Raw genomic sequence first — 13,344 nt, 5'->3', positions numbered from 1 at the left:
ACAAATTTTCTTCTGCAAATAGATTATAATTACAAGAGAAAAATTAAATATTCGGTTTTGAATGACTTACATAACGGCAATAGAGGATGCGCACTAATTCTTCGTATACCGTCTACTTTATGTTTTAGAACCTGTGGATCAGAAAAAAGGAAAAATCGATTAAAACCCTACGAATAATTCTGTAATATTTTATCTGCAAAAATTTAAATACTAAATCTCTTTCAACAATAAATTCATACTTTTTCCTCATCTAATAGTTATTTGTGCAACTAGTGCGCAAAGTGACAGTTTGCTGCACCGAAAGAAACGTTTACGCCCGAGCCGTAGGCGAGGGCGGAATGGTTTCTTGAGTGCAGCAGAGGAACTTTGCGCACGTATTTCACATTAAGTTTTTCCTACAGTTACCATTGAATATGAAAAGTGGGTAATTATGGGTAAAATTGCCTGAAATGCATCAAATGTTTTTCTGTGTAATTTTATTATTGATAAAAACCTTAATCCTAAAATCCTAAAGTCCTCGTTGTCCTTGGTTATAATATATAATGAATAATAATTAGCGCGTTGTGCTTGGTTGCACCTCTGCTCACTATAGCAGCCACAGCAGTCACTGTTACCAACTTCATTTTGATTTTGCTGCACTGTTGCTCCATATAACCTACTAAGTATTTTGCGTTGCCATGTTGCAAATCTGGAGTGCAGAAAAATTTTTGCCGCACTAGAGCGGAAAAGTGATTCTTTGCGTTCTGTAATCAGTACAGCAATGGCCACTTTTCAACGTAACTGTAGGAAAAAGATATTTCTTCCAAAGTTTGATTTCCTTATCAATTCCTACAAATAATCTCTGGGAGTTCAACTTCAAAAATAGGATTTCTAAATTTCTCTCAACATTAAATTTATACTTTTTTCTCTTCTAAAAGGTTTTTCTTCCAAAGTTTGATTTTATTACCAATTCCTATAAATAATCTCTGGGAATTCCACTATGATAGAATATAATATCTCAATTTCTCATTTAATTATCAATATCTTTAATTTATCTCAATATCTCAACATTTAATTCATGTTTTTCTCTGTTCGTAAAGTTTTTTTCTTTTATTACAACATTATCGTGTGATTTTTTTATAAAGTTCATGATAATTAGAGGATATTTATATAATATTAAGGTATAATATACCGCCAATGGATGTAACGTTGATAGCTTTTTAATAATTAATTATTGATTACCTAATTAATTACTTCAAACATCCAGGCACAGAATAGTTACAGAATGGAAACTTGTAATCTAACCAATGCTTTTTACATGACGCAACGTTGATAGCTTTTTAATAATTAATTACTTCAAACATCCAGGCACAGAATAGATACAGAATGGAAACTGTCAATCAAACGCCTATATAACCAATGCTTTTTACATGACGCAAATACTAGACACGTCACGTGACCTTAGGAAGTTTCAATCCTGGTCTTCTGATTGGCTCGTGGCAGTGAACGAGATCAATTGATCCGGATCATTAAAGTGATCCGAACCTACCATCAATACTACTAGTAGTTCTGTGAACAGTAGGCCTCGCGCTCAGTAAGTTACATTGACCTGTTGTTATGTTTTCTCAAAAATTAATAAATAATTTATCAATTTAAAATGTCTAGAAAAAATCCTAAATAAATATAGAGCTTTCTGTCCTATCGTACCGTGACGTGTCGTCGCGGAATGTGAGTGTGAGCGCTGTTATCAGGTCTGGCTGCAACTGTCTACAACGTTGATGGAAAGATACAATTATTTTCAAGATGTTCGATGTTTTTGAACGGGTAGTATTATAGTCAACTGTCTACTAACGTTGATGGGAAGATAAATTTTCAAGATGTTCGATGTTTTTGAACGGGTAGTATTATAGTCCACTAGACAGCTGATTTATGATGAATAATTCTATAGTCTGATTTTTACGGTAATATTGACGTATGAAGGAGGCTCCTTTTTCCTTTTATATAATCCTTGAAATGCAAAATTTCCAAAAACCTTGTATATACGTCGACGCGCAATTTAAAAAGGAACATACCTGTCAAATTTCATGAAAATCTATTACCGCGTTTCGTCGTAAATGCGCAACATAAAAACATATAAACATTTAAACATTAAGAGAAATGACAAACCGTCGACTTGAATCTTAGACCTCACTTCGCTCGGTCAATTACAATGCGGCGCTTCCTAACAAGATGGCGGATTTTTGCGTCAGGGTACTAGCCAAGTTTCCATACTGTATGTATACTGTTATCCAGGTTTTATCAAATTATTGGAAATAATTTACAATTTTCAGCAATTCTTGTTTCAAAATAATTATTAGACATAATTCAATTTTTTATTGCATTTTAGTTTCATAATATTACCTATTATAAAAATAATAATTACTAAAAGTTTGAGTTTTTATTCTAGTCAATGATTATTAGATTTTTATTTATATTACAATGAATGAAATTAATTAATATTTTGTAGGTATTTACTTCCAAGATTGAACCATTGAAAGTTGCTTCAATTCTGTGTATAGTACTGATATTAATGCAGTTTTAATTCTCTATTTTACTAAATTAATATTAGGGAAATGCTTTAGTAAATTAATTGAAGAATTAAATGCCTATACAGGGTAATTCTTAATTATGGTAAAATAATATAATACGTGATAGTAGAGGTAAAAATAAGAAAAAAGTTCTTATAAACATATATCCATAAACGCTTCATTAGCGAGCTATACAGAGTGAAAGATTTCGCCCGGAATTCCGTTCCTCTGGTGAAATACACGATGCTGAATTGTTTGGGGACTAGTTTTTGATAAACTTATGCTGGATTCATATGGAAAAATATCTGAAAAATTGAATAAAACCAGTCTGGAAGCTGTAGTATGAGTAGTTTTTGAGAAAAAAGTTGAAATATGCAAAAAATCCAAGTAGAAAAACACAGACTTCTACGTTTGATGCCCAATAACTTTCTGACCAGTAAACAAATAATTTTTGCAATAAAAATTGTAGAGAATTAAATTCTGAGAAGAATTATGTAAGTTGTGTAAACTAAATTTAAATAAAAGTTTATTAAAATGTATTCTTATGTAGTACATTACACCACGAAAATTTTCTGTTTTATGAGGAGTAAATAGATATGATGGAATATGAATAATGAGTTTGAAAAAGTTATATGGATCATAAAAATAGTCTATTCAACTCAAAAGCATGCTTCATAGGATTTATTCTAAATTAACACTACTAGATAGATAATAAAAATTATTCATATATCTACAATATTTAATTGATTGATATACACTACGAGATAGATAATTAAAATTCTTTAAGGCTGTTTGGTACATTTTTTTTATTTAAATTGGATAATCTTTTTTAATATAATTGTTGAGATCATTAAAAGAGTGAGAAAAAGTTGCAACTGAAATTTTTAAGTGGTCTAATAAGCGAGTTATGGGTTGTTGAAGTGCTAAATTCCGTTTTCTTTCCAGATCATAAACGGTTTCGACTATATTAACAGAACTTCTCTTAAAAATTCAAAAAATGTATCTTTCCAAACTAAAACATTTTATTCCCCATATCGTTCATAAATAAAAAAGTAGCATTTTTGTAAATTCTATAACTAGTTTATTTTGGCATTTATCGAGAAAAAAAACGTATATTAGAACAAAGCCAATGATATACTGAATGTATTAAAAAAAAACTCCAATGAAAAATTCGAAACCGTTTATGATCTGGAAGGAAAACGGAGTTAGCACTTCAACAACCCATAACTCGCTTATTAGACCACTTAAAAATTTCAGTTGCCACTTTCTCACTCTTATAATGATCTTAACAATTATTTCGGAAAAGATTATCTAATTTAAATTAAAAAAGTGTACCGTACAGCCTTAATGAATGACTTATGGAATTATTATCGATTAATACAGTAGAGTTAAAAGTAACAAATAAAATAGAAAAAAAAATAGATTCAGAAAAGTAAATATAGTAGGATATCAATCGAATACACTTTATATGAGAGACAAAATAAAGCAGTGACTAGAAAGCGAAAAAAACAATAAGGTAAATAAACATACTAAAATCTAAAGATAAAACGGTAACTAAAGAAAAGCAAAGCCCCCAAATTTCTACTCATTTCAAAACCTAAAAAGCAATCAGTGATATTTACAGTTGAGTGATATTTACAAGTCTACACTATAAACATGAATGCAATACAAATGAAATAAACACAAGAAAAATTTATACACAAAAATGGCATTCTTGAAAAGCTAATATGATTTATTTTATACACAACAGATTGTCTCTTGTAAAGCTGGCAAAAAATAAGAAACAAAATTAGTATCATACATCTTAAACAAAACACCAAATTATACAAAATATTATAAAACTGAAAACGTATAAACAAGTGAAATCGATACAGTAATGCAAAACAAGGTATCTACATAATACACACACAACAAATACATTTATATTTTTTCTATCTTTATAGGTTCTTATATCAGATTAAGGCTCAACTGACACTTAGGCGACTCAGGTGGAGAAGAGACTGGACTCTAGTGGAGAGCATGTGTTTCCAAATGGTGACACTCAGACCAGTCGATTCTAGTCTCCGCGCCGTCACCATTTGGAAACACATGCTCACCACTAGAGTCCAGTCTCTTCTCCACCTGAGTCGCCCAAGTGTCAGTTGAGCCTAAAGGTGCGTACAGATATACGCGCCGCGAACATGAGCAATTCACTTTTAATCAGCTGATGCCAAGATTTTTATATCTGTATGTTACCGTTTCTGTAAAAATACAGATATAGTCAGCTGATTAAAAGTGAATTGCTCATGTTCGCGGCGCGTATATCTGTACGCACCTTTAGAGTTACATTGACTTTCACGTATTATCCATGCTAAGGGAGACTCTATATCCTTTTTATAATTGTATTAAAATAGTATCCCATACAAACTTCTTTTAAAATATTTTTCATTGATTTAATATTTAATTTCAGGCAAAATGTTATGCAAAATTTTAGGCAAAACCAACAAATTACTAAAACAAATTTGAGATAATAGTTTCGGTTGTAAAACCAATATCAATTTACTCTAGTGAATTAAAATTTTATCCTATACTAACTTCTTTTAAAATATTTTTCATTGATTTAATATCTAATTTAAGGCAAAATGTTATGCAAAATGTTAGGCAAAACCAACAAATTACTGAAACAAATATAATTTAATAGTTTCGGTTGTTAAACCAATATCAATCAACTCTAGTGAACCCTTTATAATAATTATATTATTATATTGAGATCTGAGAACGAATTAACACTACAATTTTGAGTGTAGAATTTTTCTGCCTAAACAGGTTTTTGTGACCTTTGAGATTATTTTCCATAAAAATGATTTTCTGTAATGTTCTTTGGGATATGGTTGTGGTTTTTAGTTATATTCTAATAATTTCCGTAACTATGGCAATTTTATGCTCTGTATATACTGTAAAAAATGGAAAATAAATTGATTTGATTTTGAATTAGTTATAATTTATCAATTGACAATAATTGTGACTTATAACATAGAGCAAAAATGGCATAAGAATAATATAATTAATATATCCCTTGTTGTAGGACCGTCATGTTGCAAATTTCTTCTCCGATTACTGTCGACTACTGTCTATTATTAGTGTGTTGTTGGGAGTGTAAGAGTGTAAAGGTGCGTACAGATTTACGCGCCGCGAACATGAGCAATTCACTTCTAATCAGCTGATGCCAAGCTTTTTTATATCTGTATCTTACCGTTTCTGTAAAAATACAGATATAATCAGCTGATTAAAAGTGAATTGCTCATGTTCGCGGCGCATATATCTGTACGCACCTTAAGAAGGGCACAGTATGAGAGACTACCAGCGTCACATAGCTTCACCAAAAACAACTACTAGGACTATCGGCTTCAGTTAACACTCACATTTGCAACATAGACACCCTATACACTGTCTATTATTAGTGTGTTGTTGGGAGTGTAAGAGTGTAAGAAGGGTACAGTATGAGAGACTACCAGCGTCACATAGCTTCACCAAAAACAACTACTAGGACTATCGGCTTCAGTTAACACTCACATTTGCAACATAGACACCCTATACACTGTCTATATTAGTGTGTTGTGGGAGTGTAAGAGTGTAAGAAGGGCACAGTATGAGAGACTACCAGCGTCACATAGCTTCACCAAAAACAACTACTAGGACTATCGGCTTCAGTTAACACTCACATTTGCAACATAGACACCCTATACACTGTCTATTATTAGTGTGTTGTTGGGAGTGTAAGAGTGTAAGAAGGACACAGTATGAGAGACTACCAGCGTCACATAGCTTCACCAAAAACAACTACTAGGACTATCGGCTTCAGTTAACACTCACATTTGCAACATAGACACCCTATACACTGTCTATTATTAGTGTGTTGTTGGGAGTGTAAGAGTGTAAGAAGGGCACAGTATGAGAGACTACCAGCGTCACATAGCTTCACCAAAAACAACTACTAGGACTATCGGCTTCAGTTAACACTCACATTTGCAACATAGACACCCTATACACTGTCTATTATTAGTGTGTTGTTGGGAGTGTAAGAGTGTAAGAAGGGCACAGTATGAGAGACTACCAGCGTCACATAGCTTCACCAAAAACAACTACTAGGACTATCGGCTTCAGTTAACACTCACATTTGCAACATAGACACCCTATACACTGTCTATTATTAGTGTGTTGTTGGGAGTGTAAGAGTGTAAGAAGGGCACAGTATGAGAGACTACCAGCGTCACATAGCTTCACCAAAAACAACTACTAGGACTATCGGCTTCAGTTAACACTCACATTTGCAACATAGACACCCTATACACTGTCTATTATTAGTGTGTTGTTGGGAGTGTAAGAGTGTAAGAAGGGCACAGTATGAGAGACTACCAGCGTCACATAGCTTCACCAAAAACAACTACTAGGACTATCGGCTTCAGTTAACACTCACATTTGCAACATAGACACCCTATACACTGTCTATTATCAGTGTGTTGTGGGAGTGTAAGAGTGTAAGAAGGGCACAGTATGAGAGACTACCAGCGTCACATAGCTTCACCAAAAACAACTACTAGGACTATCGGCTTCAGTTAACACTCACATTTGCAACATAACGGTCCAACACCATGGCATTCCACCATAAATGATACAGTATCATCTCACTTGATACACAACACCATAATTTGATACAAATCTTCCAAACCTTGAATAAATTCTACCCAAACCATGACATATCTTCTTGTGCTATCTTTTCTCTATGGTGTATAAATGATACAGTATCACCACAATATGATACAGTATCATCTCACTTGATACACAACACCATAATTTGACACAAATTTTCCAAACTTTGAATAAATTCTACCCAAACCATGGCATATCTTCTTGTGCTATCTTTTCTCTATGGTGTATAAATGATACAGTATCACCACAATATGATACAGTATCACCACAATTTGATACCGTATCATCTCAACTTGATACATTACACCACAATTTGATACAAAACTATAAATGAATTCTACAAACCATGGCATATCTTCTTGTGCTACTTTTTCTCTATGATAATATACAGGGGTCTAATCTTCACTACCGTATAACATAGCTCACCGGTCTCAGTAAATGTCGGCTCCGGTCCATCACAAACTGACAGAATGTCAGATCATGTGACCCGGGAAAATTTAATCCTTTCATCTGGTGTGAGCGATAGAGAAAGAGCAAAAGAGACAGAGATAATTGCTATATATTCAGAGATTGATTGATTGATTGAGTACTTTATTTATGTAGATTACAATATATACTGGCTTATACACTTATATACAATAGCTTACAATACAGCAAAATTATAGATGAATTTACATAATATAGCCTGAGAAAATAATTATTGAACTGTATATGATATGAAAAAGTAATTTGTAATATAATAACTATAGATAATTATATTGTTATACATCTACATGAATTGGCGGAGCTTTGGACATATTTATTTATTTATTTAATCATTCAGAATTACACAACTTACAGAAAAGTACGACAGGCTTCTAAGCCCAAAACGGTTCCAATTCTAATTTATACAACAGTCAAAATGTAGCTAGGTTATGTGTCACTTAACATTCTCCTATTACACACTCAATTTACAATTCGAAACACACAAAGTTTAATTTTAAATTAAAAATACTTCAAAATTAAATTAAATCAATCACAATTAATTAAAAAATTCCAAACTTTGAAAAAACTATAAAATTTTGAAACCGAAAAGACAAAACACTATTTAGAACTTATCACAGCTGTAACTTATATCAATGTCCATTCTTCGCCAATTCATGTAGATGCATAACAATATAATTATCTATAGTTATTATATTACAAATTGCTTTTTCATATCATATACAGTTCAATAATTATTTTCTTAGTCTATATTATGTGAATTCATCTATAATTTTGCTGTATTGTAAGCTATTCTATATAAGTGTATAAGCCAGTATATTTAGTAATCTACATGAATAAAGTACTCAATCAAGAGAGAGAGAGAGTGAGCGAGAGCGAGAGAGAGAGTGAGAGAGCACCATTGAAAGCGCGGGCACATACACACACCAACAATCCAAAACATAGAAAATACACTTCTTGCACACACACAAACACATTAATATACTCAGTAAAAAAGTTGAGACTTGAGTTTTAGAGTAGGGCTCAACTGACACTTAGGCGACTCAGGTGGAGAAGAGACTGGACTCTAGTGGAGAGCATGTGTTTCCAAATGGTGACACTCAGACCAGTCGATTCTAGTCTCCACGACGTCACCATTTGGAAACACATGCTCTCCACTAGAGTCCAGTCTCTTCTCCACCTGAGTCGCCTAAGTGTCAGTTGAGCCTTAGAGACATTTTCTATAAAGAGGTCCACGTTATAATGGCAGTGGAGAAAGATAGGAGAACAACGTTGCCGATCCTCTGTCTTGTCAATGCCTTCTATAGAGGGTGACTGATTCCGATTTATTGGATGCAATATTAACTGTTCATTCTCGTTTAGAATAATCAATTATATATTTCAATAATGAATTTTAATAATCAAGATTTAATAATTAATTTACAAAATATTTCAAATTAATTATAAAATTATAGTATTGTTATCCTTGTCTATCATTCAACAAAGTGGATAGCGATGTCTCTCGCTTTGCTCTGTTGACAGATCGTCTTTTAACAGTGTAGATTTGATAATTAACTAACAAAATATATCATATTAATTATAAAAAATCATTATGAAATTATAGTATTGCTATCCTTGTCTATCATTCAACAAAGCGGATAGTGCTATCTCTTTCTCGCTCTGCTCTGTTGCCAGATCGCCCTCTCACAATGTAGAATTCATAATTAATTAACAAAATATTCCATCTTAATAATAAAAAATCATTATGAAATTATGTCATAATGATTTTTATAATTAATATGTAATATTTTGTTAGTTAATTATTAAATCTACATTGTTAGAAGACGATCTGGCAACAGAGCAAAGCGAGAAAGAGACAGCACTATCCGCTTTGTTGAATGATAGACAAGGATAGCAATACCATTGCTAATAAAACACTGCCATTATAACGTGGACCTCACTATAGGACCCTTATTACATATAATGTACCATTAAACCTAAAGATTTAATGGTCCTTTAGATTTAATAGGTTTCTTATAGTGTTCTACAACATTGAACCTGTGCTCTTTACGAAGTGAAATATTAAAATTAAAATTAAATAAATAAATAAGATTTAGTGTCATAAATCCACAAGAGCTGCATTGCTGCAAAATTAAATTAAGCTAAAAAAGTATAAATGTGATAAATAAATAAAATAAAATCGAAAATAATGCTGATTAATATACCCCAGCACTAAAGTAATATAATAGAGAAACAATAGCATGAGTAGATATGCCATGGTATAGGGCGTTTATGTCGCAACTTTTACTGTTATCTCAAGCCGATTACTGTCGATTTTTACTGTTTTGTTGGGGTGAGAGTGTATGAACGGCACAATATGAGACTACCAGCGTCATAAAGCTTCACAGGAAAGAACTACGTGGACTATCAGCTTGAGATAACAGTAAAAGTTGCGACATAAACGCCCTATACCATGGGATATCTACTTATGCTATTGTTTCTCTATGCTAATACCTATTAGATCAACACAGATTTTCAAAGAAGATTTAACTCTGCTATTTAACAAATTTAATGTTATCGCTCAGCGGTGTTAGTTCAATTAATTATTTTCAATTTTTTAAACTAGTGTTGAATTGATGTGTGGTTATAAATTGATAAATATTTGGAAGCTATGCATAACCTCAGACAAAAAACTTCATTTTCTATAATTTTCAAACTACAGTGAGGTCCACGTTATAATGGCAGTGGAGAAAGATAGGAGAAAAACGTTGCCGATCCTCTGTCTTGTCAATGCCTTCTATAGAGGGTGACTGATACCGGTATATCTGATGTAATATTAGCTTTTAGAATAATAAATTATACTAGCCGTGAGGCTCGCCATATCCGTCTAGCCAGGCGGCTCCGCCCCCTGGACCCCCGACTGGATCGTCCAAGAATGAGATCAGCAGGCTCGCTTCGCTCGCCTGCATTTTTCATTTGAGCATTTTATCATATGTTAGGACGATCCAGTCGGGGGTCCAGACTAAACGTCTGGCTAAACGGATATGGCGAGCGAAGCGAGCCTGACGGCTAGTAATATAATATTCCCAGGAATAGTTCTGATTGAAGAAGCAGAGCCCAATCAATTTTTCCGCGATAAATGCATTTCTATCTTCAACTTGGTGCCAACCTAACAAAGTCATTCAACTGACAAAATTATTAATTTAGTTACCAGTTAACAACTGTTTCTAAGAGGTACTCTCCTTAGATTATACTTCTATTTTAACATATGGTATGGCCTTTTTTTAATTATAATTACGAGAATAAGAAGAATATACATGCTAAAAGACGAACTTTAAACCCTTAAAATTAAAAACCACCCTTAGAGTTAAAATATTGCCAAAAGATTTCTTAGTGCGCCTCTGAAGGCCACTGGAACATACCTACCACATTGAACGTTTTTGGTCCGATAGATTTCTAGTTTTGCGAGTGAGTGAGTCAGTCAGTCAGTGAGTGAGAGCCATTTCGCTTTTATATATATAGATTTTATTTGACAAGATAATTTATTTTTTAATTATGTAATGATAGAACCGGAATATCTGATGTAGTATTAACGGTTCATTCTGTTCAACCTTCCGGCAGTCGCGCTGTTGTAAAAAGTACAACAGTGTCAGTTTTTTTGCAGCACAAAACTATTGAATGGGGTGGAGTCAGTGAATGAGTCACCTATGCATTCCAAAACTTTCCCCCCATCACTCCACCGAGTTGCAGTATCAACCGAGCAATGGTTCAGTCTTTAGGTGCCATTTAGTCGCCACAGTACATAACATAGGGAAAGACTGTATACGGGGACTGTAAACGAACCAATAACACAGAATTGATGGCTTTGCTTGATGTACCTTATTGGGCTATGAAATAGTAATCATCCAAATGTTCATAGGCGTAAAATGATCCAAGAAGATGGAAAAAGTAATTATACAATTAACTAGTAGTTCTGTGAACAGTAGACCTCACGCAGTATTCTCATCCACAAGTACCTGATTGAAACTATAGACCTTATGGGAATACAGCAATAGAATGGCTCCTCCACACATCTGTGTAATCACTTGTCAGCTGATTTATGATGAATAATTCTATGGTCTGATTTTCACTATGATATTGGCGTATGGAGGAGGCTCCTTTTTCTTTTTATTCTAGTAGTTCTGTGAACAGTAGACCTCACGCAGTATTCTCATCCACAAGTACCTGATTGAAACTATGACCCTATGGAAATACAGCAATAGACTGGCTACTCCACACATCTGTGTAATCACTTGTCAGCTGATTTATGATGGAATTATTCCTCACTTCGTTCGGTCAATTATCCTTGAAATGCAAAATTCCAAAAACCTTGCATATACGTCGACGCGCAATTAAAAAAGGAACATACCTGTCAAATTTCATGGAAATCTATTACCGCGTTTCGCCGTAAATGCGCAATATATAAACATTTAAACATTAAGAGAAATGCCAAACCGTCGACTTGAATCTTAGACCTCACTTCGCTCGGTCAATAATACAGTATTTCTGAAACTACAACAAAAGATGCAAAAACTACAATAAGAGACCAAAGTTTCAAATAATCATATAACAATAATTCATGGTGTTGGGCCATTAGGTACATCTGTTGGCCTTTTTTCTTGGGTTGAAGAAGGAGGCTCTTTTTTTCTTTTATATTATCCTTGAAATGCAAAATTTCCAAAAACCTTGTATATACGTCGACGCGCAATTAAAAAAGGAACGTACCTGTCAATCAAATTTCATGGAAATCTATTACCGCGTTTCGCCGTAAATGCGCAATATATAAACATATAAACATTTAAACATTCAAACATTTAAACATTAAGAGAAATGCCAAACCGTCGACTTGAATCTTAGACCTCACTCCGCTCGGTCAATTAATATGTTTTGACAGTAAACAAAGTACAAAACTCCTGGAAAATTGGATGTTGTACAAAATACAACACGCGACTGATCGTGTGATTGAGTAGGGCATGACTACCGGAAGATTAAAATAGACAATCATATTTTATTCTTCAAGAATATATATCTTCCAATGATTAAATAATAAATTTTTATGACTGAGATTAAATATTATTTGTTAATCAATTATATTAATTTCTTAAAAACAATCTGGAAATGTTGTTGAGCTAGAAAAGGAAAGCGTTATCTGCTTTGTGGAATGATAGACAAGGATAGCAACACCAATGTTAATCAAATACTGCCATTATAACGTGGACCTCACTATATAATATTTAATAAAATATTCATAGGTAAAGAAATATTCATAGTAGAAGACTCTATCTTTTCATAGCATCAGAAACATAACTCAAAACATTTTCAAGAATTGAGATATTCATCAATCAGATTTTATCAATATTGATCGATATTCAAAATATCGATAGTCATAATTATCAATATTTAAAATATCGATAGTTATAATTATAGATATTTTAAATATCGATAGTCATAATACTATTCAAAATATCTAGTCATAATTATCGATATTAAAATATCGATAATTATAACTATCGATATTTTAAAATATCAATAATTATGACTATCGTATTTTGAACTATTTAAATATAACTATTTAAAATATCGATAATTATAACTATCGATATTTTAA

General features: G+C 32.8%; 1 protein-coding gene across 1 annotated transcript in view; it reads right to left on the bottom strand.

Moving 5' to 3' along the window:
* LOC111063758 (dmX-like protein 2) overlaps positions 1-13,344 on the bottom strand; it is a 478,861-nt gene that overhangs the window by 23,282 nt on the left and 442,235 nt on the right. The window contains exon 59 of the mRNA XM_039435348.1: positions 71-131. Within this exon, the coding sequence (XP_039291282.1) occupies positions 71-131 (61 nt within the window). The remainder of the gene's footprint in view (positions 1-70; positions 132-13,344) is intronic.

This window comes from Nilaparvata lugens, chromosome 9, assembly GCF_014356525.2.
Source record: "Nilaparvata lugens isolate BPH chromosome 9, ASM1435652v1, whole genome shotgun sequence".
NCBI lineage: Eukaryota > Metazoa > Arthropoda > Insecta > Hemiptera > Delphacidae > Nilaparvata > Nilaparvata lugens.
Note: the sequence above shows the minus strand (reverse complement) of the source record. Positions and strands in the feature narration are given on the sequence as shown.